The sequence below is a fragment of the Plectropomus leopardus genome, chromosome 22, assembly GCF_008729295.1.
Source record: "Plectropomus leopardus isolate mb chromosome 22, YSFRI_Pleo_2.0, whole genome shotgun sequence".
Classification (NCBI taxonomy): domain Eukaryota; kingdom Metazoa; phylum Chordata; class Actinopteri; order Perciformes; family Serranidae; genus Plectropomus; species Plectropomus leopardus.
Window position 1 is genome coordinate 22573135 of NC_056484.1, and position 26974 is coordinate 22600108.

Sequence of the window (26974 nt, forward strand, 5' to 3'; positions counted from 1 at the left end):
TGTTTTTAAACTGAGGGGGGAGGAAGGGGTGTCTCTCATTATACATTAAATAGATTAAGATTTCAAATGTACCATCATCAAAAGTATTATCTAATTACAGAGTTCAGTGAGTGGGGCCGAATTGAGTGCCGCACGGTATTAGGCACTCGCCACTTGGGGGACGGCGGTTGATTTATGCACAAATAGATTCCACTTCTATTGCAATGCGGTAATTAGGGATTTGTCAGGAAATCTGACCCTCTTAGGTAGAAATTACTTTGTATAATAAGAACGGCGGAGCACGGAGCCTCATCGCCGCACATAATTTAGCTTGATTATTTATACATCAAAGAGAATCTGTCAGGGATGTGGGAAAATATTCAAGCGGTGAGGGGATATTAGCGCGAGGAAGACTGCAGACGGGAGCGCGAGGAGAGAGTAAGGAAGGTCGACAGATGGAGGGAGAGGAGGCGATGAGGAGAAAATACGCTGGGGCAAATAAAAGCTCTCAACAAACATGTGTGACCAAGGGGAAAAAAAAAAAATTTAATAAAAGCTATTTTTTATCCACCTAAACTTTGCATATAGATTGCCATGGCATTTACAGCTGTCAAATTTAATTTGGCTTTAATTCTTCATGGCCCTGGATGAGGAGGGCCCTGGAGTGCTGACAGCCCTTTTCCTTGAGCTCAGGTAGGGGCCCGGGATCAATAATGTGTCCTTATGAGAAATTACATGTAATGCTATTGAGTATGCATTTGGGCCTCGGTGGGATAAGAGGCTAATGAAATGCCATTTCTGCCATTAGATAACGCGCGGCGCGGGCTGGCGGAGAGCGGCGACAGGCTTGAGGAAGATGTATTTACTGGAGGGCCGGAAGAGATGGATCTGCAGCCTAATCTGATCCAGCAACTGAGAGATTCTGTTACAGCAGGCAGCCGTCACTACAGTCCCCGACTCCACACACACACACACACACACACACACACACACACACACACACACACACACACACACACACACACACACACACACACAAACACACACACTCCAAATAATACAGCTCTGACTAATCTCCCCATCTGCAGCCTTTTCATTAGTCCCTTGAAGGATGCTTTTAATTCACACTGCCTTCAACAAATGAAGTCACATAAGCCTGGGCACGATACACACACACACACACACACACACCCACACACACACACACACACACACACACACACACACACACACACACACACACACTGCACGTTACCTGAATTCACCCTTTCATCTTTATTTTATGCTTCACATCCTCACAATTGATAATCATTCTGTATTTTACACAAACTGTTGATAAAATAAATCTTTGTCCCTTGCGAAATTGTGTGACTTCAGTGGATCCTAATGACTAATTAGCAGGTAAAATCACATGCATTTTAACGGACAAATTTTCAAAATTTTTCCATTAAGTTTTAAGGAACCTTTTTTTTACCCTTTGAAGCTTGAGCAAATTGGCTTGATTTCTTTTAAAACCATGGGAGGAAGGCAATTAGCTATGAACTAAAAAATAACCAAAAAATTGGCTAAAAAAATCATGTTAAGTACAAGATAATTATCTGGAAAATTTGTTTAAAGACAATACAAGAGAAAAAGAAAGATTGACAATGGCGAAATGACATGGAAAAAGTGCGAAAAAATTATAATAACTTAGTAAAATAATTTTAAATAACTAATTATGATCTTTACAAATATTGTTTTTCCCCTGCCTTTTTTTCTTTTTTCCCTAGAGATTTTTTCCCAAGCTTTTGAAAAACATTTTTCTAAGTCAACTAATTTCTTGCCATTTGTGGAAGAGCCCTTAACAAGTTGCTCTTGCATTTTTATCTCATGTTTCTGACAAAAAATGCACCAATTCGCTCAGAATTCAAATGATTCAGTACTTGTAAACGGTGTCTGGAAGCATCAAGTGATGTCACTCCAGGTTTCAAAGGGTTAAACAAGACATGTTCAAACTCTATTCAAACATAATTTCAGCTGGCTGGCAAACATACACATACATAGATGCATATTTGAGTGACATTATGTCGACAGCTACAGAAAAATAAATTTGTTTCACAGACCAAACAGTTATTTGTGAATTGTAAAAATTCCAGATGGAGGCATCACAAAAATAACTGTAAGTTGCAGCCTGAATTTAAATCTGCATAATTTCTGGTAGAGCTGCTTATGTCTATACATCTAAAGAAATTTAATTTAAAAGAGTTTTGTAGAAAAAATAGTTTATATTGCTGGATTTATTGCAAAGTGGAATGACATTAGAGAAGTGAAATATAGCGAGGGCTTGTGATTGAATTTATCTGTTTTGTTTGTTTTATTCTTATGAGAAAACAAGACTTTTTAAAAAATTAAATCCATTTTACAATTTATAGTGGCAACAATGAGTTAATTATTTGATATTTAAACATTTAGTGTATCCCGGAGTGTTCAGACTTGAAACAAGTTAACTATTCTGTCAAAACACAGAAAATTAATTGAAAACAATCTTGATAACTTGATAAATATCATAGTTATCAAGCAAATACAGCGTAACATTTGTCAGTGTCACCTAAGGTTGTTGTGGTGGACTCTCTTTTTTGTTTTGACATTTGATGAACTAAATGATTTTTTATTTAAAAAACTGCTTCTGGAATAGAATGCAACTAAACATTTTTTTTAAATGATCCATTAGTTGGTCCGTTATTCCCTTGAATAAAGTTGTTTAGTCTCTAAATTATCTCAAAGACAAATATGATGTCCTCAGATGTCTTATTTTGTCCATATACCGAAGACAATCAGTTTACACTCACAGAGGTAGTGTTGTCACAATAGTGGGACTTCTACCTTTGATACAATACCTTAAAAATATTGAAATTTGATACCATACTAGATATTGACATTGAGGGCAAACAATGACTTTTCTTTTCTTGGTTAGTAGCAGAGGACAGAAGAATAATTATATCAAAAATTAACAATACGAGAGAGCCAGAAAGCACAGTATTTGAGTTCATATGAATGGATGAATCTTTAGCATTAGATATGAGAATACAGAAACCAGAAAACATTCACTTTTAAGAAGCTGGAATCAGAGAATTTAGACTTTTTTTCTTTAAAATGTACTCAAACGAAATAATGGATTATGAAATTAGTTGGTGGTTAATTTAAAAGTTGACAACTAACCAGTTAATTGATTAATCATTGCAGCTATTTTCTAAAATGTGCTACACTTCTCAGTTTGATATCATTCATTTCTCCTTTTTCAAATTATATTTATGAAATTAAAGCAATGCACACGAGACGCACCAAATGAACAACACATCGCAAATAGATGCCACAAAATGAGTTTCAAAAAAAAAGAGAAAAAGACACTATTATCTAAAAACAAAACAGACAAAAATGTCATCATCATCATCAGTCATCTAAACATGGCCTTTATGTATTCCATTTTCTTTCATAGTCCTTAATTGTTCCCTGTCTATTTGCCATAATGACCTCTAACCTAAAAAAAAATGAGAAAAGAGAGAAAATGACGGAATGTCAAATGTTTTTCTTTCAGTTGAAAATGAAATCTATTACCTCAACTGTTTTTGAAATACTACGGCATCCATTTCTTTATCCACCAGATTGCTTAAGCGCACACTGTTAACAGCAGTGACTGTGAAGCTAGTGATTTTTTCATTTTTCATCCAAAACATCACCACATGTAGACAAATGCAATACTCTATGTAAAATTTAATGTATACACAGGTACTGTATATGTATTTATGTATACATATGTAAATGTGTACATATGTATACATTTGAACTGGTATGTGTGTGTGTATGGGTATACATATGAGATATAACTTCCAATATTTATGTATTTTATTTTTACTATTTATTTTATTCTGTTTTATTGCCCTTTTATTCTATTTGAGCCCTGCTCAGGCAGTGCAACTGAATTACCTTGTATTCACCTGTACAATGACAATAAAGATATTCTATTCTGTTCTATTCATGATTTCAATCTAATTTGATTATTGTAACACACTTTTTACTGGCTTACCGACCAGAACCAGAACCAAGAGGGGAGAAACATCAGGTCAGTTTTAGCTTCCTGTATCATTTAGAACTGATTTTAAGTCCTTTAATACTTCTTCTAAAAATCAAAGCCCTTAATGGACCAAGTTACATTGCTAACTCTCTTGTTCTTTACTCGCCTTCATGAACACTGCGATCATCTGCAGCTGCTTTATTGGAGGTTCCCAAAAACAGCCAAAAGAAAATTGGGGATGCAGCATTTGTCAGTTAAAGCTCTGGAACACACTGACTATAGATACGAGAGAAGCTGCCTTACTAAATATTTTAAAAGAAAACTGAAAACCTATTTCTTCACTTTAGCCTTTAACTAGCTCTGTTTTAACGGCATTCTGCTTTGCACTTTCACAGTGCTGCACCTCATTAAAATGCTGTATTTTCCTTAATTTAATGCATTTTATACACTATTCTTAGCTTTATTTTTATTCATATTATCTCATTGGGTTTTATTTTCCATCTTATGTTATGCATTCTTTGCATTTTATTTTTATCCTTATTTTTATAGTACTTTACTGGTATTATCAAGAGGGTTTTATGTATGTGAAGATGCATTCTACGCATTCTATTCTGATCTTATTTTATTTTTACATGCAGGTTTTATTATGTCTTTATGTCATCTATGTCTTTTTATGTGAAGAACTTGGTGAAAGTAATTTCTTTGTTGAAAGCACATTGGGCTGCATTTCTTGTATGAAAGGTGCGATACAAATAAGGTGTATTATTATTATTACTATAAAACATTTTTCTCATTGGCATTGATGTCTTATTACTTAATCAACTAAAAAAAATTGCCATATGTTTTTTTCTGTCTAGTTTCATTAGGTCACTAGCTGTCTCGGCCCTCTTGTATATAACTGGTCCTGTGGAAATGGAGCCTTAATGTCAGAACTTATGAAATGCTGCTACCATGTTGGACAGACAGCAGTGTGAGACGACAGTGAAGTAATCAAACGTCCACAAAGCCGCTGTGCAACTCAAGGAAGCACATTAGCAGCACAACATAAAGAGCTCTTTGAGCAAGAGCGAATCTGCTGAAATGAATATTGATACCATGCAGCATTGGCACTAAACGCTCGCTGCATAAACGCTTTCGTTACTCAGTCAATGACGCGCGACTCATTCCTTTGAATGTTTCATGACAGCAGCTACATCATTTAGACACAATTTGTCAGCCAGCAGCTGTACTGAGACCTGGGAGACGGATCAGACTGAGAGGAGAGACGCATTAAAAGTTCAACTTTTGGGGCTACTTCAACAAGGGCTTGAAGTGATTAGGGAGAAGAGGAGGCGAGGGAACGCAAGTCTCCACTGACAAGCAGAACTAAATGACGTTTTCATTCAGTGTGGCTGGAAAAGGTTCAGGGAACCTGCGTTTGGCAGATTCGACAACAGCAACCGTCAGGGCCATAAGTAAGACAAATTAAAGCAACATACATCAAAAGTGGAAATTAAATAATGCCTGTGCTAAGGACTCACTCATGTGTGTATTTAAATCAATGAACAGATGTCTCCTCCACCTGCTGCCCGACAAACTCTCGTTTCTTTTTAACATTCAACTTTTCCCATTTTTTCTGCAGTTAAACAGTAAAATACACATCCTGTGTCAACTGCAGTAAATGGCCCTCCTATTGGAAGTATATGTGCATGATATATACAAAAAAACTGAAAGCTCAGTGACCGTCAATACAGTTAATAGGGCTGCAATGATTACTCATGATTAATTATGTGTCAATCTATTAATCCCTTTGAGTAAAGTAAAAAAGAAAAAGAAATCTTCCAAAAGATAACAACCTATTACCACAACAAAATAACATGTTCTCAAAGGAAATAAGTTGTTCCCACAAAATAATAACTTGTTCCCACAAGAAACTTAATTGTTTTCAAAGAATAATAACTTGTTCCCACAAGATAATAATTTGGTTCTGATAGAAAAATAACTCCACTCCACAATATAATAAGTTGTTCCCACCACTAATACCTTATTCCCACAATATAATAAATTGTTTTATTAATACAATAATTTTGTCTAACCATTAAATAAGTTGTTCCCACAATATAATAAATTGTTTCCACAATAATATGACTTATCCCAACAATAAAATCACTTGTTCCCACAAGACAATAGCTTGTTCCTACCAGATAAGGGTGCTCTGTGATTGCCAGCTTCTTAAATGTGAATATTTTCTGGTTTCTCAACTCCTCTGTGAAAGTAAAGTGAATATTTTGGGGTTGTGGAAAAGACAAGATATTTGAGGATGTCATCTTGGGTTTTGGAAAACACTGATCCACTTTTTTTTTTTTTTACCATTTTATAGACCAAACAACTAATTGACTAATTGAGAAAACAAGAAATTAATCTATAAATTAATCAACTACAAAATAATCTTTGCAGCCTTGATGGTAATCTGACTGTTGAAAATAAAAACATGCATCCTGTGATAGAAAGTGAAATATCTACAAACCAGTCAATCACCCAATTAATAATTTCTTCCGTATGCAACAAGACTCAGTTCCAGTGAAATGTAGTAAAAGACATATATATACAATCCTTTGTATGTGCTTTCAATGTTATTAACAAGAACTAGGAGATTTTACTGCTGATCTTTTTTTTTTTTTAATTTAATATTTATTATTGGAGAGAAGAAGACCAATTCCCTGCCTAGAAGGGACACAAGTTACAATATATATTCTAAAGTAAATACTTCATAGGCTGAGATTATTCAAGTCTAATTTTTAATAAAAATACATACAGAGCACATGTACACTGAACATGTTATGAGTGACTGAAATAGAAAGAGGTGCAGGAAAAATACTCCTCACTCTGTGCTTTAATATAGTGTAAAGTTCAGCTGATACTTCGATGAAGCATACTATAATGAATAAAGTAGAATGAAATGTTTCATGCTCTTTTCCTTATGTATAGGTCTGTCCTCTAATGTGTTTTTTCGAATACTTTTAAAAAGTTGTTAGTCCATTTATAATTTTTTTTCTTCCATACCTTTGGTATCTTTGGTTGTCAGTTTCTCACTTAAACTGGGCTGAACAGTGAACACTATCTGATAAAATATTCCAGATATTCCTTGACCTACAGTTGTAAAAACTGAACAATCACATTAACAATACTCACGCTGAGCAGGCCTCCCTGGCTCCTGGTGTGGCCAAACACCTTCTCCACAGTGCAGTCCTGCAGGGGGTAGGCGTGCTGGCCGGCGAATTTGTCTCTGTTAGTGTACTGCAGCGGGCTGCAGCGTTTGGCCTGCAGCAGCATGTCAGAGAACAGGAAGAACATCTTGGGCTTAGCTTCCGCACCTTTAGGAGGAACCACTTTCAGCCAGCCCTCACGGATGTACCACCTCCCTGTGAGAGGAGGAGGAACAGACAGAAACAGAGACAATTATTATCCTAAGCTGCTTGTCTGGGTTAAAAAAAAGAAGGTGGTGGCGCTCCCAGCATGCACTGGGAGACCTGCGACACATCTCACTGCTGACACCCAGACTGATGCTGCTGTTGTGTTCATTTAAAGTTTCCATGGATGGAGTTCAACAGCATTTCGTCAAATGAGATGCCACTCACAGAATCTTAATCCCTAAAAATTCCTCATCAAATCTTTTCAGGTAGTTTGTTGGTGGGGAATACAGACATTTCGCTTTATAAAAAGAATGTTTTTTATTTTACTCACTATCACAGCTGAACCACAGAGATTCTAGCGTGCTGAAAGGCTTTTCACCACATATTTTGTCACTGCTCTGTGACATTCATTAACCCTGTTCTGACTCATTTCAACTTCTTCTGTGAGGGGAAACAGTTTTTGCTCCTCACTGTGCGACAGCTGCAGAAGCTGAAGCAAAAACAGCACTGTGGAAATAAAAATGATTTTACTTCAGCATTCAGCTAAATCACTTAAATAAATAACAGATTTTTCTACATACCGGCACACTTAACCCTTTAAGGGCCTCACTAAGAAACAAAGCAGTGGGAATTTCTTTTTTTGCATTTTTATGTTCTTGGGGCTATAATAACAGAAATCAAATCATATTTTTTAAACTGACCCCATAAAAAAGGCCTCTAACAAACAGTTAAAATGGTGATGGTAATAGTAATAGTAAGATGAAAAAATAAATCAAAATCACAGCTCATTTACTTTGTAGATGCAAGGTCACAGTGACCTTGACCTTTGAACATCAAATTCTAATAAACACATAGTTGAGTCCAAGTGAATGTTTGTGTCAAATCTGAAGAAATTCCCTCAAGGTTTTCTTGAGATACTGCGTTCACAAGAATGAGATAAATGCAACGTCAAGGTGACCTTGACCTTTGACCATCAAAAGCTGATCAGTTTATCCTTGAGTCCACTTGAACGTTTTTGCCAAAGTTTAAGAAATTCCCTGAAGGCGTTCTTGAGCAATTGCATTCACAAGAATGAGACAGATGAGGTCACAGTGACTTTCACCTTTGATCTATGACCACAAACCTCTAACTACTTCATCCTTGAGTCAATCTTAATGTTTGTGTCACATTTGAAGAAATTCCCTTAAGGAGTTCTTGAAATGTTGGGTTTTCAAGAACAGACCGGACATACGTGCGGACAATCTGAAGATATAACGCCTGTGACCTCGGCTGTTGCCATTTTCAAGACAAAAAAACATTCCACCTTATAGTTAGCAGTAGTTGCCAGCAGTGGAGTAGAACAGCACAGTCATGACTTATACAACCCCTGGCAAAAATTATGGAATCACCAGTCTTGGAGGCTGTTCATTCAGTTGTTTATTTTATAGAAAAAAAGCAGATCACAGACATGCCACAAAACTACAGTCATTTAAAATGGCAACTTTCTGGCATTAAGAAACACAAAAAGAAATCAAGAAAAAAAATTGTGGTAGTCAATAACAATTGCTTTTTTAGACCAAGCAGAGGCTACAAAATATGGAATCACTCAATTCTGAGGAAAAAATTATGGAATCACCCTGTAAATTTCCATTTCCAAAAATAACCCGCATCAAATTAAATCTGCTCATTAGTCTGCATTAGTCTGCTCACACCTTGGAGAGCTGTCACACCAAGTGGATTGACTTGAATCATGGCTCCAACACGAGTGATATCAACTGAAACAAAGGAGAGGATTATCAAACTTCTTAAAAAAAGTAACTCATCACAGAATGTTGCAAAAGATGTTGGTCAGCTGTGTCTAAAATCCGGACCAAGTACAAACAACATGGGAAGGCCGTAAAAGGCAAGCATACTGGTAGACCAAGGAAGACATCAAAGCGTTAAGACAGAAAACTTAAAGCAATATGTCTTGAAAACTGCTCAAGCAAAACAAATGAGGAATAAATAGGTGGAAACTGGAGTCAACGTCTGTGAGAAACCGCCTAAAAGAAATGGGATTTACATACAGTAAAGCTAAACAAAAGCCATCATTAACACCTAAACAGAAAAAAAGGTTACAATGGCTAAGAAAAGGCAACAGTGGACTGTGGGTGACTGGATAAAAGTCATATTCATTGGTGATGAATTGTGAATCTGCATTGGGCGAGGTGATGATGCTGAAACCTTTGTTTGGTGCCATTCCAATAAAATTTATGAAGAGCACTGCCTGAAGAAAACGTGCAAATTTCCACAATCATTGATGATATGGGGCTGCAATGTCAGGTAAAGGCACTGGGGAGATGTTATAAAAGCCAGAGGTGGTGCAACAAAGTACTAGTGGTGTGTTGTAGTGTTTTGTTGTTTTTTTTTTTTTTTTGCTTTTTTCATGATTCCATAATTTTTTCCTCAGAATTGAGTGATTCCATATTTTTTTCCCTCTGCTATTGACTACCACAATTTTTTCTTGATTTCTTTTAGTGTTTCTTAAAGCCAGAAAGTTGCCATTTTAAATGACTTTAGTTTTGTGGCATGTCTGTGATCTGCTTTTTTTCCTACAAAATCAAACAACTGAGTAAACATCCTCCAAGACTGGTGATTCCATAATTTTTGCCAGGGGTTGTAGTCATAACGCCACCTCCTTGCAACACTAAATGACATGTTTTTTACTTTGATGTGCACCTCCTTACAGGAAGATGACATTCAGCTCAAATTTGATAAGAAAAGCCTTAAGACCTTCGTCAATTCAAATTCAATGATTTATGGAGAAGGGGTGGGATTAAATAAGTTTTTACTTCTTCTCACTCCTTTTCGAATATGTAAACCAGGTCATCATGTATTTGACCATTTCCTTTGTTTTATGTTTTTTGTCTGTGAATATTACTTTTTATGTGTGCTTTTGTATAATAATTTCTCTATGTCCTTTTTTACATGTTTGAAATAAATCAAATCAAACAGTAAATGGTTGTAACATCACTTTACATCAACCAGTTGGCCCTAAATTTTACGTGTGATGTAGACACGTCAATTACCTGTCTCACTGCACTATCTACTGGCAACACAATAGGATTTATATGAAATGTATATGGTTTGGTCTACAAATGATAAGATAAACTACAATTAGTATGTTCTCAGTGCCAGCTAGTGGCCAAATGAAGTGGTACAACAGGTGAAATAGCTCAATCCAGGGTCCAAACTCTCTGCATACATCATGCGACTCTTGATGTGCACGCAGGTACAACGGCCCGTTCATCGCTGCTTGCAGCTTTAATTTTCTTTATCTTAGATGAGGCACTAGCACATATTTAAAATTGAACCATGGATGCTAATTCAGTCCTGAATTGTGATTTGGTAAACTGCCACTGAACCACAAACATAGGGCACGTTTACGTGGAAACCATCCACAGAAAACAGTATCATTTTCTGTATTTCTGTTTTCTGCAAAAACGACTAAAAATATTCTAGTATACATGCCAAGCCAGTAGATGGCGGTGTGATTTTATGATGAAACAAACGTGCATGCATACATCTAGAGAGACACACATATCCTTCTACAGAGCGATAAGATGTGAACATACAAAGATGGCTAATGCACCAACATTTGTATGTGTATGTATTTGTACCTTGGTCGGCGTAAAGGTGGAGTTGGTGCATGTAAGTGATGCGCCTCCGCTCATCAAAGTGATGGTGTGGTAAATCTACACTTGGAGTAGCGCTGATAAATTAAGGAGGGTGAGCATCACAAACAGCCCTCGGGAGTCGTTGTCCGCCTACTTGCGCATGGCTGTTGACTGAGACCATAATGTGCATGTGCAAAAAAGTTCCCATCATCAGAGGGATCTTTGTATTGCCAATTTACATGACAATGAAAATGGTGGCATTCTCACAAGTTTGCACTCTGGAACCCATTTTCAAGCACACAAAACAGCGTTGTCGTGTAAATGAACAGCCAAAACATAATGTAATCATTTCCTTATAAACATGGCCAATGCAGATTTAACCTACATCACTATGTCAGTGTAAAAGTGACATTAATCACAGCCTCCTCAGCATTAAATTCCAGCAGAATTACACAGAATAATCAAAAATAATGAGACTAACTAAAGCCATGCTGAACTGAAAAGATAAGTGAGGATGAAAAGATAATCTAAGGAGGACTCAGTGGGAGGTAGGCATGTCAGGGAGTGGCCGCGGAGGAAAGCTGTCATCTCTTTCACCATGATTGGCAGCAGTATGATGATAGCTAATAAGCAAGAGGCTGACATTTGGATAGATAAGATGAAATTCATCCTGGGTCCGGGGTGTTTTTGTAATTGCCCCAGCCTGTAGCCTGTGATTGCAGCTAGCCTGAGTGGCCGGAGCTGTGCCTCTGGGGCTCAGAGAGGACATTTTCAGCTACAGACAAGCCCACTGAGATTAAGTGGCGGGGGCCAGGCGGGGGTCAAATTGCTTTTAAAATGCCATGGGTCTCAAACGGAACACTCGAGAAACACGCCATGACTCTCTCAGGTGTTGTGCGGAGATTGGAGCAGTTGGTTGTGATAGTTCTGTTAAATATTATATAAATAAAACCCTGCCTTAGCCTCATACAACCCTTTAAAGACACAGAGCAAGAAGTCATTTTACAATAAGCACTCTGTCAGACCTGTCATCTCAGTGCTAAGTTCAGGACGTGTTAAATAAAAGACAACGGCAGACGGGAGCTACCACATGAAACAGATCCCCAGCTGGAACCCTCAGCTCTTTCACAATGACCCAACAGGCCTGGGGCTTTTCTTTTTGTGGTAAGGGACGTTTGTTACTGGACAGGCCTATTGTCTGTCTATAGCTACAGAGAGAGGAGGATTCCAAAAGTTGAATGTAATGCTTTAAAGCTACAGTTGGTAACTTTTATAAAAACAACTTTTTTTAGTCATTTGTTATATATGTTATCACATTTAGTTCATGCATGGGCAGTAATGTGTCACGTTTGCTCAAGCATCAGAATGCTGCCTGTGTCCAGCGTGCTGAAACCGATGTATTTCCAGACATCAAGTAAAGTGGTTAAACAGACACTCTGTGATCTCCCTCTGTTCCTTTCACGACTCAAAATATATCTGGGTGTAATAACATGGGCCATGACTGAGTGTGTTAACCTTTTGAAACCTGTTTAAATTAGCTTTATAACTTTCAAAAACAGGTTTGCGGCTGAGCGTGAAGTGGCCGGTATGAGAATCAGCACCTCCAAATCTGAGGCCTTGGTTCTCAGCCAGAAAAGGGTGGAGTGCCCTCTCCAGATGGGGGAGGAGATCCTGCCCCAAGTGGAGGAGTTTAAGTACCTTGGGGTCTTGTTCACGAGTGAGGGAAGGATGAAGCGGGAGATCGACAGGCGGATCGGTGCAGCGTCTGCAGTAATGTGGAGTCTGTACCGATCTGTCGTGGTGAAGAGGGAGCTGAGCCGAAAGGCAAAGCTCTTGATTTACCGGTCGATCTTCGTTCCTACCCTCACCTATGGTCACGAGCTTTGGGTAGTGACCGAAAGAGCAAGATCGCGGGTACAAGCGGCCGAAATGAGCTTCCTCTGTAGGGTGGATGGGCTCTCCCTTAGAGATAGTGTGAGAAGCTCATTCCCACCAGTAGGAGACAACGGGGAAGACCCAGGACACACTGGAGAGACGTCTCACAGCTGGCCTGGGAACGCCTCGGGATCCCCCAGGAAGAGCTGGAAGAAGTGGCTGTGGAGAGGGGAGTCTGGGCTTCCCTGCTTAGGCTGCTGCCCCCGTGACCCGACCCCGGATAAGCGGTAGAAAATGGATGGATGGATTGATGGACTTTCAAAAACACAGGAAGAAGTTACAAGTTACAAGACAATTACCCGATTTTAGCAAAAAAAATGTATGAATTGGTTAATAAATAGTAATAATAACAATAATACTATATATAGCCTTTGGGAAATTTTTCCCTTTTTTGGATTTTTTTTTTTTTTACTTTGAATGTTTTCTCTTCCTTTCTGTCTTCTTTAAAATTTTTCATGTCACCTTTCCCTAATTTCGTCCAGTTTGTGGGTCGTCTCTTACTCTTATGTTTAAAAATAAATAAATAAATAAATCAAACCATCAAATTCGGTCAGATTTATTGTAACTATAATCATTGTAAATACAGTTTTTCCCTTACATTTTTCTTTTTTCCCCTAGACATTTTTCCTTGCTCAGTGTCTTTTATAACCATGTTTTCAAAAGACATCAAACCAATTTGGCCAAGTTTCAAAGGTTTAATGCCTGACACCTAATATCTGTTGAAATTAAAATATAAAAAATCATGTTCTTACGGCATAATTTCATGAAAAAATGTAAACTAACTTCTTGCTACTTTGGAAAGCAAACTCTAGTTTTTCTATCCTTAAAACTTTGATCAGATATCTCCCATCACACCCCTGTCAGACAAAGTTGACAGAGTCAGAGAGGTTGGATTATGCTGTGTGTAGTCTCTTTGTGGACCAGGTTCTCTTCAGACCCCCTGCCTACATCTGACCATCCACGGTGCTTTGAGGCAGCAGCAGGTTCAAAGAGCAGGAAGTGCCGAGCACTCCTCTCCGTGTCCAGGCCTTTCAGCCTCCCTTGTCAAAGAGCACCTCTGCTCTACTACAAAGTCTTTTGGGCTGGACGAGGTGGGGGGGGCTGAGGAAGGTGGGGCAGGAAATAAAGATTGATCTACAAAGGGTCCTGTTCCCCCTGATGTGTCCGAGGCCAGAGGAATAACAGAGGCAGAGGGCAGCTGCTGTGGCAGAGTGAAGGTCGGCTTTGGCATTGGTGGGTTTGGAGAGTCAACAGGCTCCTTTCACATCATGACCGCACAACACCTGAGTCGTTTTACTGTAGGCCAGACACCAGGTCTAGTGGAAACATTTAGGAGGTTGGTAATAAGAGCTAACAGGTGAACTCGGGAGTATAGAGAAAGACTTCAGGCTACAGCTGTAACAACTAATAACTAAAAACTAAAAACTAATAATTATTTTGCATTATCAGCAGGGGGATTTCCTTCAAGATTTGCACAACACTTAAGTGATATTTTTGAAAGGTTAAACAAAATGATGATAAAACAAAACTGCAAGATGAATGTGTTTCCACTGAGTGATGTTCTGAGACTTCTCCTCTGGTGATAACACTCCAAGAAGCATGGTGATGGATGTTGAAACATTAGCAGCTTTATTTCTATTGCAGCCACCGCACAAGCCGTCATTATTTCCAATCAAAGGCCACGAAGGTGAGTTATGGAGCCATAATAGAAAGGTGAGCCACTTATACGTGGGAGCAGCCACGTATGAGGGATTTCTGGGAGGTGATAGTCCACGATCTCACAGTTATGTGATGCAATAACATCTCTTGTAATTCCTGCTGGATCATCCCCGAAGGAGCATCTGTGTTCAGTTCCATACAGGTTTGTAGTCAAGACCACTTAAATCAAGACTAGGGGTGCTTTCTCATTTGGTCTGGACTTTCGGAATTTTCAGGTTGATCCAAACCAAAATGACAGGTGTGGAACCTCCCCTGGATCATGGTCCAGACCAAACAGCCGAACATTGGTCCAACAAAAGGAGGTGTGTTCTACGCAGCAGTGCTTGATGGCAGCCTCGCTGGGCTGCAGCATGTTTCATGCTTGTGGTGTTCACACATGCAGCGTTGTTGCAACGTCACTGAGTTCTGTAATTCCACATTTATTAGCACAAATTAGACACAGCTATGAAGTCGTGCATCTCCTGCATTGCCGAAAACATGGTCCTATAAATGTTTCAAAATTAAATACGATGTATCAGTGACTGATGGGTTTCTGCCAACAGACGTTGTTAGAGCGCCTTTATTTTGAAAGGGAAGCAGGGAAGTTGGAGTATTTCATCATCTCTGTGACAGAGAGACTTTTAAACTGCAGTAAAAGGTGGTATAGAGTCAATATAATTATCAACACACAATATTCACTGTCTATTGCTGCTGACAAATGTTCGCGGCATGGGTAAAACATTGGCGAGCCACCGTTTCTCAGGCAGTCTGCATACTCTAACTTGATAACACAGGCGTTGAATTAAAAAACAAGAAGTAAATGTAAAGTATAGAGACTTGCAACCCATGTAGTTGATGACGATATGAAGTATGTATGTCATGTAAAGTCCATTAGTCCGTTCACATTAACTGCAGTGTGAAACCAAAACCAACTGGACCAAATGTAAACAATGTAACAAGTCATGAGCAAGACCAGAGTGTGTCAAGACCAAGACCAAGCCATTTACACAGCAATGGTTTTTACATAAAACACTGAACTAGTTGTTTAGCATTCATATAGTATTTCTATCGTTCATGAAATGGTTTTCAGAACCTCACAATGCCAACAATTTCTACTGCCCTTTAGCAAATATATAGAATGTAGTGCCTATGTTAAGAAATGCTGTATCATAAAGTATGCTGGTGGAAACACAATTTGCTACTGTTACTTAAGAGAACGATGTGCACTTGTGGCAGTTAAAGTACTGAATCTTTATTTCTGATTCATTATGTGGATTAAAAAAAATCCAGATAATATGAATGTATCCTTTTCCATTTAGTAAACAAAACCTAAAGCACAACTCATGAACAAGTAATAATATGAAATCTGAGCTAAAATCAATATCAGATCCGGTTGAATCACATTACACCATCTCATATTGTTATAAATCTATCTGCATGGTTTCTGTATGGGATTGTGGACTGTGTTTGTAGATATGTATCGAACTGTCTGAGAGATAGAGTTACACACCCTGAGATGTGGTTATCTGATTAACTGTTTAATCTATAACATGTCAGAACATTGTGAAACTGTAAAGGACCTGTTACAACTTCACAAAGCCTACAATGAGTCCTTGTAAAATACCTGTTTTATCTGATCAACAGTCTGAAAACCAAGCGCATTAATTGTAAATTAATGATAGTAAAATGGAGAAAAGCAACAAGAATTGTTTTTTTTGCTTGATAAATGACTTACATGATTGCTAATTGGGTAAATTTGCTGTCAGTTTATTTTCTGTGGATAAATTCACTCTCAACTTAATACTCAACTTACAACCCACATGCCAAATCTGGCCCCTGATAGGGTTACAGCTGAGGGGAACCACAACCACTTTTTAATTCATAAAAATATTCACTCTAGGAATTATTTCTGTACTTTTAGTATACATACGTAGTCAAGCAGCATCAAAATAGAGCTTGTTTATCAAAAAAAAAGTGTCTTTGGAGGTTCCCCCACACCCCCCAAATAGAGGTACCGGCCTAGCCTCTAATATCCTAAAATCCTAGAATTTTCCTAGAATCTGAAAAATATTCTAAAATTTGAGGAATGTCCTAAAATCCTTGAAGCACCTTAAAATCCTAGAAATGTACTAAAATCTGAGAAATATATTTGAAATATGTCCGAAAATCCTAAAAACATTCCAAAACTGAGAAATGTCCTAAAATTCAAGATATATCCTAAAATTTGAGAAATGTCCTAAAATCCTAGAAACATCCAAAACTTTGAGAAATATCCTAAAATCCAACAAATGTCCCAAAAGCCAAGAAATATTCTAAATCACAGAAAAGTCCTAAATTCCAAGAAAATCCTAAAATATGAGAAATGTCCTAAAATATGAGAAATGTCCTAAAATCCTAGAAATGTCCTAAAATTCAAGAAATGCCTTAAAGTGCTACAAACGTCCTAAAATCCAAAAAATATATTAAAAGTTGAGAAATGTCAGAAAATCGATGAAGCATCCTACAATCCTAGAAATGTCCTAACATTTTGAGAAATATCCTAAAATCCTAGAAATGTTATGAATTCGAGAAATGTCCTAAAATCCTAGAACTGTCCTAAAATCTGAGGAATTTCCTAAAATCCAAGAAATTTCCTGAAACATATATGGGGCTGCTGTGACTGGCCCCTGGCCTCCTGTCACCTCCTGAAAAAGTGGCCCCCAAAGCAAAGCAAATTGGGCGTCCCTGCTCTAAATGTTTTAGCACTAAAAAGGAGAAAAAATATTCAATGAATCTGTGTAGGAGGAGCGTTCGTTTTCAAAGGAAACATTTCATCATTTCTGTTTCCCTCTAACGTAGTCTTAAATGTATAGTAAGGCTTAATTTAATGGGCTAGTCTGACTGACATCAAGACACCTGAGGAAAAATACACGTAAAAATTCATAACACAATTAGGTGCAACAGTCAGGAACATAAAGGGACGTAAATTGGAAGAAATCAATGTGAAACAAGATAGAAAATGTGAGACGTCTTTGTTTTAAATTGAAGGAACAGGCAGGCAGACACAAATCTGTGGCCTCCCAGGGAAATGGGCTGACTGTCTGCTGTATCGATGTCCCATTGATTCAGGCTTTGTGTCTCACAATCGCCCCCCTCATCTCCTACAGAGCTACTTAATATGTTTGAGGGGCTCCAACGCTTCTCATCTGTAAAAGGCAGAGCGCTTTTCTTTTACCCACATTAGAGGTGGTGTTGGTGGGGAGGAAGGAGAATGGGTCGGCATGGGGTTGCGGGGCGGGGTGGTGCTGCTGCTGCTGCTGCTGCTGCTGCTCTGAAGTCTGCCTGGTGGGACCGGAGCTTTATTAGCTGGAAAGGAAGCCGGCGGAGTTGCGAGGGCCTGAGAACTTGGATGAGAGGAAGCTTTTGAAACTTCCCACATCGGCATTAGAGAGATGAGCTGCTATTCAGTGCTCGCTCCCAGCCTGCACCAACACATCCGGAAATACACACATTAAAAAAAAAAAAAAAGTCTGCATATCCAAGCAAAAAAACACACACTCGTGGCTTCATGCACACATGCATTCACTCGTATCCGGCAAACACACACACAAACACGCTTTGGCTTCCTTTTTATCTGCTGGTCCGCAAGATGAGGCTGGGCTCTAATTGGTCCTGGGGGAGATTGGCAGGGTGAGCGGAGCAACGAGGAGGCCAGACAAACAACAGGAGGGGGAGTGTCAGGAAGAAAAGGGCCACCGTTCCACAAGTAGAGAAGAAGCATCAATGGAAGAGGGAAATAAATGAGCGACAGGGAAGGGGGAATAAAGGGGAAAACATATTCACTAAATTACACTATAGTCAGTGATAAAAATGTACCGATGTATTGGCTGTAATCGCCTTGTTGACTGACATCAGCCGATTGGCAAATAAGATGAAGGGATGACATTCTCTGAAGGCAGCAGCCGAGGTTTTCCCACAGAATCTAAATCTATGGGGGGTGGTAGCTGGGGTTGGTAAACTTCATGAGGTTTTTATTTGTGTGTCTCCTTGTATTATTCTGTGTCCCCTCTGTAATTTTTTTTCAGTTTTTTTGCGGGTCCGTAAACAAAGCAAAGGCAGAACTTCCAATTAGTTCTTTTTTTTCTTCTCAGCAGCAGTTTGTGAAGTTTGACTCGCTGGGTGGATAATTACTTCGTCGTTCCAGTCTGAGTTGATCAGATCAGATCAATGTGTGGCCCATCAACCATTTTCTAATTTGCAATAAAAATAAAGTGATTCATGCTGGAGAATTGTTTGTACCTTTAGTATCCATAAGGTGCCAGACTACATAAAACAGCATCAAAATCTAGATTGTTTAGCAAAGTGCCAATGAAGGATCCTGCAGAGGTCCTAGCTATGCTCCTAATGTCCTACAATCCTGAAAAACCACCTAAAATCCAAAAAATGTCCTAAAATCCAAGAAACCTCCTAAATTCTGAGAAATGTCATAAAACCCTGGAAATGTCCTCAAACCCTAGAAACATCCTAAAATTCAATAAATGTCCCAAGATCCAAGAAATGTACAAAAATCCCAGAAACATCCTTAAATCAGAGAAATATCCTTACATTTTAGAAATGTTCTAAAATCCTGGAACATCCTAAAATCCAAGAAGCTATTAGTATTGATTAGTTGATGCGGCCTGATTTGATCAGATCAGATCGATGGATGAGAGGAGCAGCTGCTGAAGAGGTGGGTGAAAGCAAATTTTTAGACCTGCCGCATTTAACAGCTATATTTCACAGTTAAGGCTCAGTTGTTGACACAAGGCTTTTTACTGTGAAATATTGTCATGGCTGTGTTGTTGACGATGCAGTGGCTTGCACAGCTTTATAAATACTTTGAATATTGACTTTTAATTGTGGAAATACAGTAGTGAAAGTCAGTGTTAGTACTGTCTGCGTGCAAGCTGCAGCAGTTCAGCGAGGTAGCTGTCATGCACTGCCCACACAGGCAGTCGTCTGGCAGTACGAGAGAAAGCATGATATATTAAATATAGTGTAGTAAAAAGGCTTTTAAAGCAGTTAAATGACTAAAAAAAACTTAGCACAAAAACAACGACAACAAAAAAAAGCCAGTATAGGCTTTTGGCCAAGTTGTTGTTTTAAAAATCTGTATCTGCCCAGAATTTCACAATCGACACATCCCTAAGTAGTGATGCTCTATTAATAAAGCAAGCTCAGTGTGATGTGCAAAATACTTGAGTTTCCTGCAGGAAGTCCAATAAATTCCATTGATTAAAGCAATCCAGCCGAGTGCTTTCAGAATGTCTCCATCCTAACTAATTTCCCCTCAGTTTAACTCGACTTCTCTCACTTCCCTCTCCACCCTGATGTGTCCCAGAGGACGCGGAGCAATAGATGCAGAGAGAGGTAGAGAGGAGAGGAGGTGGAGGTGCTTCTTGGGGGAGATGAAAGGAATATGTGATCAGAGACTCTAACCTGCAGCCAACACCTTCGTCTTTCGCCCCTTCAGCAGTTTCTGCACCCGGCACAGCTGCAGGTGGTTCTCATGGCGGCGGCTATTGTTCTGTATACGCTGGGACACCTCGCACACCGCCGTCACCGCCCCTGGAGGAAACACACAGACATCTCTATTACCATACATGTGAGGACATTCATTGATGACACCTTTTTTCAGCAACAATATACCATCTCTTAGTACTTTCGATAATCAATTGCTGTTGTTTATTTTGTTTTTGTTATTTATTCCCCCTTTTGTGCCAGGGGAAAAAAAGGAACCTACATTAGTCATTCAGCCCTACGTTACACCATCCTTGAATGAGCACAAATTCAATTATACAAATGTATTTAGGGCATTTTAAATGTCACAAAATGAACCAACATCAATTACTTAAGGTTAGGTATAATGTTGTCCAAATGTGTATGTTAACATAAACGACATAAACTTTTTGGTCAAGTTAAAAAGTTGGATGATCTACTTAAAATGCAAAAAAATATTAAAACCTTCTAAAGTGGAACAACATAGAAAACATACATTATTATTAAAAAAGCTGTATTTATTCAAGTTTCTCACCCAACTACATTTTACAAGATTACATTTGAAGACATCATGAGAATGTCATAATTTACCTTCGCCCAATACTCATTTTTACTGTATAGCGCTTAAACGCATCATAATGTAACTAAACCCATCCTCTGTTAGCTGTTACATATTCCATATCTATATTTGGCCCATAAATTGGTGCATGTCTAAATTTTAGTTATTTATCTTAATTTATTTAATTAGCCAAAAAACAGATATTCATGGCTGACTTAATTACCTCTAAACTGTTCAAACCTTTGAAGCTTGAGCAAAGTGGCTTGATATTTGGGGAGAGGTTGACAAGCAACATAACAAGCAATAGCCGGAAAATTACCAAGAAATTAATAAAAAGTTAAAGAAAATTACTGTAAAAATAAGCAAAACATAAAAAGAAAAAGAGAAAAGTTAAAAACTGATACTGTGAGGGCAAATCACACTGTGTGTGTGTGTGTGTGTGTGTGTGTGTGTGTGTGTTATTTTTTTTTGTCTTTTTTGTTGTTGTAAGTCTGTGTACTGGAGTTGTGCTTTTTGCTTGAAGGAGATGGAACAGTGAACATTTGTCTTGATTATGTCTTAAAACTGTTTTGTTCTGATATTCTTGCTAAAAACAAACAAACAAACTACAAAACGGTCAAAATGAATAGATTCCTGCCAAACTTTTACTATGTTCCCAATATTGTCATTTTATTACTTGATAAGAAATGTGCCCAAATGTGGTAATAAATCAAAGTGTCCAAACGCATGCGACACAGGTACACGTGTGAACGGTTGGAATCTTGTTTTTTGGGGCTCACTCAGCACCGCAGTCTGATTTTGCTTGATTTCATTAGTGCAGAGAACTTAACTTGACTGTGCAAATTTAAATATCTTACTGCGCCTGATGGTGTGCTGAGTGGGTCAGGCTGGCTGGGCTGTGTATGAATGTGTGTGTCGGGATGCCTCAGCATGGTCATAATAATTAGAGCCATACTGGAAACACTCACATTTAAACAGCCGTGCACAGAGTGGAGCCGCTTCATCACAAATGATCTTTGATGGTTGAGCACAGACGGCTGCAGACGGAACTAAAACCAGACAACATATTAGTTGTCCAACCAAACATTAACCATGCTGCATCTTTTTCTACCAATGATATGTACGTTTTGAAAGACACCGACTAATTTATTGTCCTGCTTATATGGGGTACTTTGGAAGGCAACTGAAATTAATAAATTTTGTTGTTTGATTTGATGGATTTTCCAATATCTTACTTTGTTCAACTTGTTTTCCACAAAACCCCCTTCTTTAAATGTAGCAAAAAAATCAGATAACTTCGGTTTAATGTCGGCAGCCCTGACACACCAGGCTAACATTCAGTTAATGTTGTACCATCAGGGAACATTTGTTGCTCTAGGTTTTGCAGTTTGTCCTACACTGTTTGCACTAGGCAAAACTTTTTGTGGCCTAACAGTGAGAGAAATCACTCTGACTGGCAGTCCAGCTCAACATTTGGAGAGAAAAAGGAAAGTAAACAAATTACTAAAGTCAAGATGGCGTGAGATCGAAACAGACTTGTTATATTGGGTACGATTTTTTTTTTTTAGTCATTGAGCTCTTTATCAGAAACTGTAACTGAAACTGAAAACAATTGCTTGTGCTATTATTGGCTATAACACATGCGTTGCTCTTCGAACACTGGATTATGTTGTTTATGTGCTGACAAGCATCTTGAATCTGTACTGTTGGTCCCTTTTTGAATGATAAATACAGACTAACACTGCCTGCTGGTATGAAGAGTTATTTCCTCTCACACAGACACAGAACATACACGCTAGATGGATGTTGGCTGCACTTTTTGCAGTGTGCAACTTTTTGGCCAAAACACAGGCGATGTAAGGCGACACAACAGTCAGCCTCCTTCGCCTCAAGTTCTCTAATGACAGTTTGGTGTATTTAAACCTTAAAATGATCAAAATTATGGTTTTAAGGGCCGTCCACACAAAGAACGATAAGTATGACCGTTACTATAACTATAAGAAGATAGTTTTAGAAATGGTTCCAACTCCAGTAGAAGGCAGAGCCCGCACTACAACTATAATGACAATGAAAGTGGCAAACGATATCGTCCAGATCAATCCTAGAGTGATTTAATGAATGATAGAAATACTAACAGCCAATCAGAGTCTGTCTTATTTAGACATCACATCCAACAGAGATCCTGACAGCTAATTTGGACCATAAAATGCCTGTTTTTATGTTGAAAAAGATGTATGAAGCTGTTTGGTTTTCTTTTTGTTGTTATTCCTGTGAATTAAGTCATCAATGATTGATTGGTCTCCCTGACTGCAGCAGATTCTGGCCAGTAAGTGGAGCTGCTGACTGCTATCAGGAGAAGATGAAAGAAAAAAAATCTTGTGTTGATTAAAAAACATCACCTTATTATAAAAAAACCTTTCTGGCACTGATGGGGTCTCTGGAGTTGGTTTTGTCTTCACTGACGTCCTCTTTTACCATCGCCACGTCTGCAAACAGATATCGACTCATATGACAGCTCTTGTGATACAGTTTTTGATTCTACCAGTTTCTGTCGTCTCTGAAGAATTTGGTGAACCTAGTTTTCTGTTTGTTTCTCCTCAATCTGCGTACAGCAGCAGCAGCTCATCAACATCCATTTCTGTAGAGTGCGTAGCGTTAACGTTATCCTTCATTAGTGATAACGCAAATTATTGTTATATTTATTTTTATAGTTAGGGGTTAACAGATTATCAGTCCGGGCGATTATTTGAGCTGATATTTGGCATTTTCCTGATTGTATGTATTGCCTTTTTTTATGATCACCGATGAAATGAATTAAAAAGTGCAAAGAAAGTGTCAGCATGGGAGGAACTTTTACTTTGTAAAATCTCAGGGAGTTATTTTTATTTATTCATTTTTTAATCTAAATTTTCACTTGACTTTGCAAAAAATATTCCAGGGAACTTGCTGTAAATGATGTTGAACATTTCAATTTTGATTAAACATTTCCTTAAGGTATTTATTCAAAGTTTTTGGTTTGAGTTTGTTTTATTCCAAATTCTAAATATTGACAGATTTTTAAAAATTTTTATTGTAAATGCACATCGGTTCCAAATATTTGTTATCAGTCTGACTAGCTACTAATAATCAGTATCAGTATCAGCCCTGAAAAACCAATATCAGTCGACCCCTAGTTATAGTTTCAGTGCTTGGTGTGGACGGCCATTAAATCAGGAAATATCTGATCCAACATCACGTAAAAGCAGACCAGCACCAACTTTCACTACTTCACATGTGTGTATGCACAGATTCTAAACCGGTATTCAAAATGTACTGAGGAACAACACCCAGCTGTACCCAGTCAACCATCAGATTATCAAAACTGAACAATCTTCAGTGTGAGTCAATCAAAACTGCCACATCTTATCTGCATGTCAAGAACTCTCACAAACTACCGTCCTCACTTTTTTGTACAAAAGCTTTAAAATCTCACCCGAACAAATAGGCAAATCATCAAAATAGACACAAGCTTCCAATTACTGCGTGCCAGCCATAATAATTGCTGTAAACATTTAGAGCTACATCATTAAGGCGTCCAAAATAACAACAAACAGATGGATTCTAATTTCAAGCTCAACTTTTTTTTTTGCCTGCTTTTGTTCTGAGCGCTGAAAACTCGAGCGGATGAACTTGATCCTCAGGGCGACTTGTCTACACTAAAATAATCACGGCCTAATTGGCTCGCTTAACTTCACAACAATTACAATGTAAACCAAACAAGGCATCCGTGTAGACTTTTTTCCCTTTGTTGTACGTGTTTGGAATATTTTTCCAATCCCTGCTTTAGAAAAACAACAACTCCTAATTACTGTATTCTTGGGCTGAGTTCTGGCCGAGGCATTAATAATACATCCAGCCCATTAGACATTCGGGAGATGTCTTCCACTTCTTACAGCTCTTTATTCCATTTATTCACTGTTTAGACTGTGTTTGACCACGGGATGAGGACTGTTAACTTTTATTGTTGAATCTCTGACAGAGTTGGAGAGTTGCATCAGGTCGCATTTGCTTATGGTTACTATGGCAGAGGAGTCGGAGTGTAGGGGGCTGATGAAAACTCCTGAAGCACCGCAATTACAACAATTAAATCCAGCCTGAATGCACTGCGAGGGGAAAAGGGGAGCTTGGGGGGGAGAAAAAAAGAAACAAAAGAAGAGGAAATCAAACTGACACAGAGCAGCACAACAAGAGAAAACAACAACAACAAAGCCTCTTGTGATTCTATCTGCTAGTTTGCTTAATCATATACAATGTGATTTGTCTGGAATTTCTTTTTTAAATAATTCCCTTTACAATAGGCGGACGATTTCTTTTTCTTTTTTTCATTCCACACACCCAACCACCCCCCCAATAAAAAGCAGCCTAGTTTAAAAAAAGGATCTCTAATGAGAAGAGGAAGAGGCGATGGTGGAGCACATTTAGATATGTACCTTCATCTTAGAGTCAGGGGCTGTTTTAATTTGTAAGCAAAGGCAGCACACCAGCAATGAGATTTTAATTGATACACATAAATAATTCCTTGTGTACATTCGCACTTGAGTCAGATTCGCTGTTTATTTGACGATTGAAATTAGTCATTATCGGGATTCGTGTTGATGTTGAAAGATTTTATTTATTAATATAGCTCCCGCTTAATATCCTCTGATCCGCTCCCAATTAATTATGTCAAAAAATCCACATCAAACCAGAACTTACACGCATATTGAGCATCGCCTCGCTTTCATTTCTCCACTAGCCGAGCGCCGCTGTGACAATAACAAATGAGGAATGAAAGGGAAAGAGAGCACTTTCCTTTGTTCCTCAAATGAAGATAATGAGGGCTGTCTTTCACTATGACAGAGTCTGACTGCTGAGATGAAAGTCTTCACAGGTTGGAGTAGGTTTTTGTTTGTTTGTTTGTTTGTTTCCCTGCTGTTGGAGGACTGGCCTTACATTCTATAATTGTGCAGCTTTACCTAACTCTCCCATGCTCCAAAGCCGCCTGTCACAGGTAGGAAGAGTTCCAAGCGAGCCCAAAGTCTTTGTGACTAGTGATGCAAAGCGCATTGCCACGAGCTCATCACTTGTTGTTAGGTTGCTGCTGCTGACAAACACCACCCCACCACCACCACCAAACAATCCTGACAGATTGGAGGAGGAAGAGGTGACAGCGACATCAACCTCCGCTTCACACGTGTGCATATTTGAGCTCACAAGACATGCCGCTCTGTTATAAAAGCATTTGAGGGGGTTAATGTGCAGATATTTTCCTTGAAATGCAGGTAAAATGATTATTGAGTCAGAAAAGAAAACACTTACTTGAAAGCTGCTGAAACTCTGGGTTGTCTGGACTTGTGTTGGCAGCCAGGTCCTGCAGGAAATGTTTATACCTGTGAGGAAACAGAAAATAAACAAGGTCACGCTTTGCTCGCCGTCTAAAAATATCACTGGGAAAAGGAAGGAGTGTAAACTGGAACAACAAGCGTTTTTCATTTCCGTTCGACTTTACTCGTGTAGCTCAGCTATCACTATCAGAGTACAGTACAGTCTTTGTCCTGTCACTGACGGCTGGGTGCAGGAAAAAAAAAACAGAGAGGGTGCCTCACAAAGTGCACCTCAGAGGAATCTAACGGGCCAGCAAATGCACCGCAGTGTGAGTTAAGCTCCTGATGGATGCAGATGGAGGGAGCAGGTTTTGCTTTGAAGTGCTGCTGATGGTGACGGCCTCTGACAGATACAGCTGTAACACGATGAAATGTGCACTGGATTTACTTGAGCCCTCTTCACATGCTTTGGCAGAAAACAAATGAAACACTGATGTAGAAGAGACAAAACATAACATGAACTTTGTCATAACATAAAAAAATAAATTAAAAAATGTTGGCAGTTTTTTTTTTTTTAAGTTAAAACAACATTGTTTTGGTCGACCTCTGGATGTGTAGCTCATCTAATGCGTAGCTAACACAGACCATCATGTGTCCAGACCTCAGCACCATTTCAGTCTATGGTTCGGGGGTGTTATGATTTTCCATTGCCTTTCAGTGACATACTGTCCACTAATCATTGGTCAATAAAAGTTGTCCCACAAAATATATTCATACATTTTAAGAAAAGCCCAGTGTGGTGGAAAAAATTGACAGATTACTGATATGGCGACCAATATAGTGAATTTTTAAGCTCGAATGAAAAT

General features: G+C 38.5%; 1 protein-coding gene across 2 annotated transcripts in view; it reads right to left on the reverse strand.

Annotated features, from left to right (window-relative positions):
* The window catches only part of arhgef39 (Rho guanine nucleotide exchange factor (GEF) 39), a 70178-nt gene that overhangs the window by 11525 nt on the left and 31679 nt on the right, over positions 1–26974 (reverse strand). For both annotated transcript variants that reach the window (XM_042511454.1, XM_042511453.1), the window contains exons 6-8: positions 26104–26174; positions 20148–20276; positions 7202–7431 (exon numbers count right to left, since the gene is read on the reverse strand). In XM_042511454.1, the coding sequence (XP_042367388.1) occupies positions 7202–7431; positions 20148–20276; positions 26104–26174 (430 nt within the window). The remainder of the gene's footprint in view (positions 1–7201; positions 7432–20147; positions 20277–26103; positions 26175–26974) is intronic.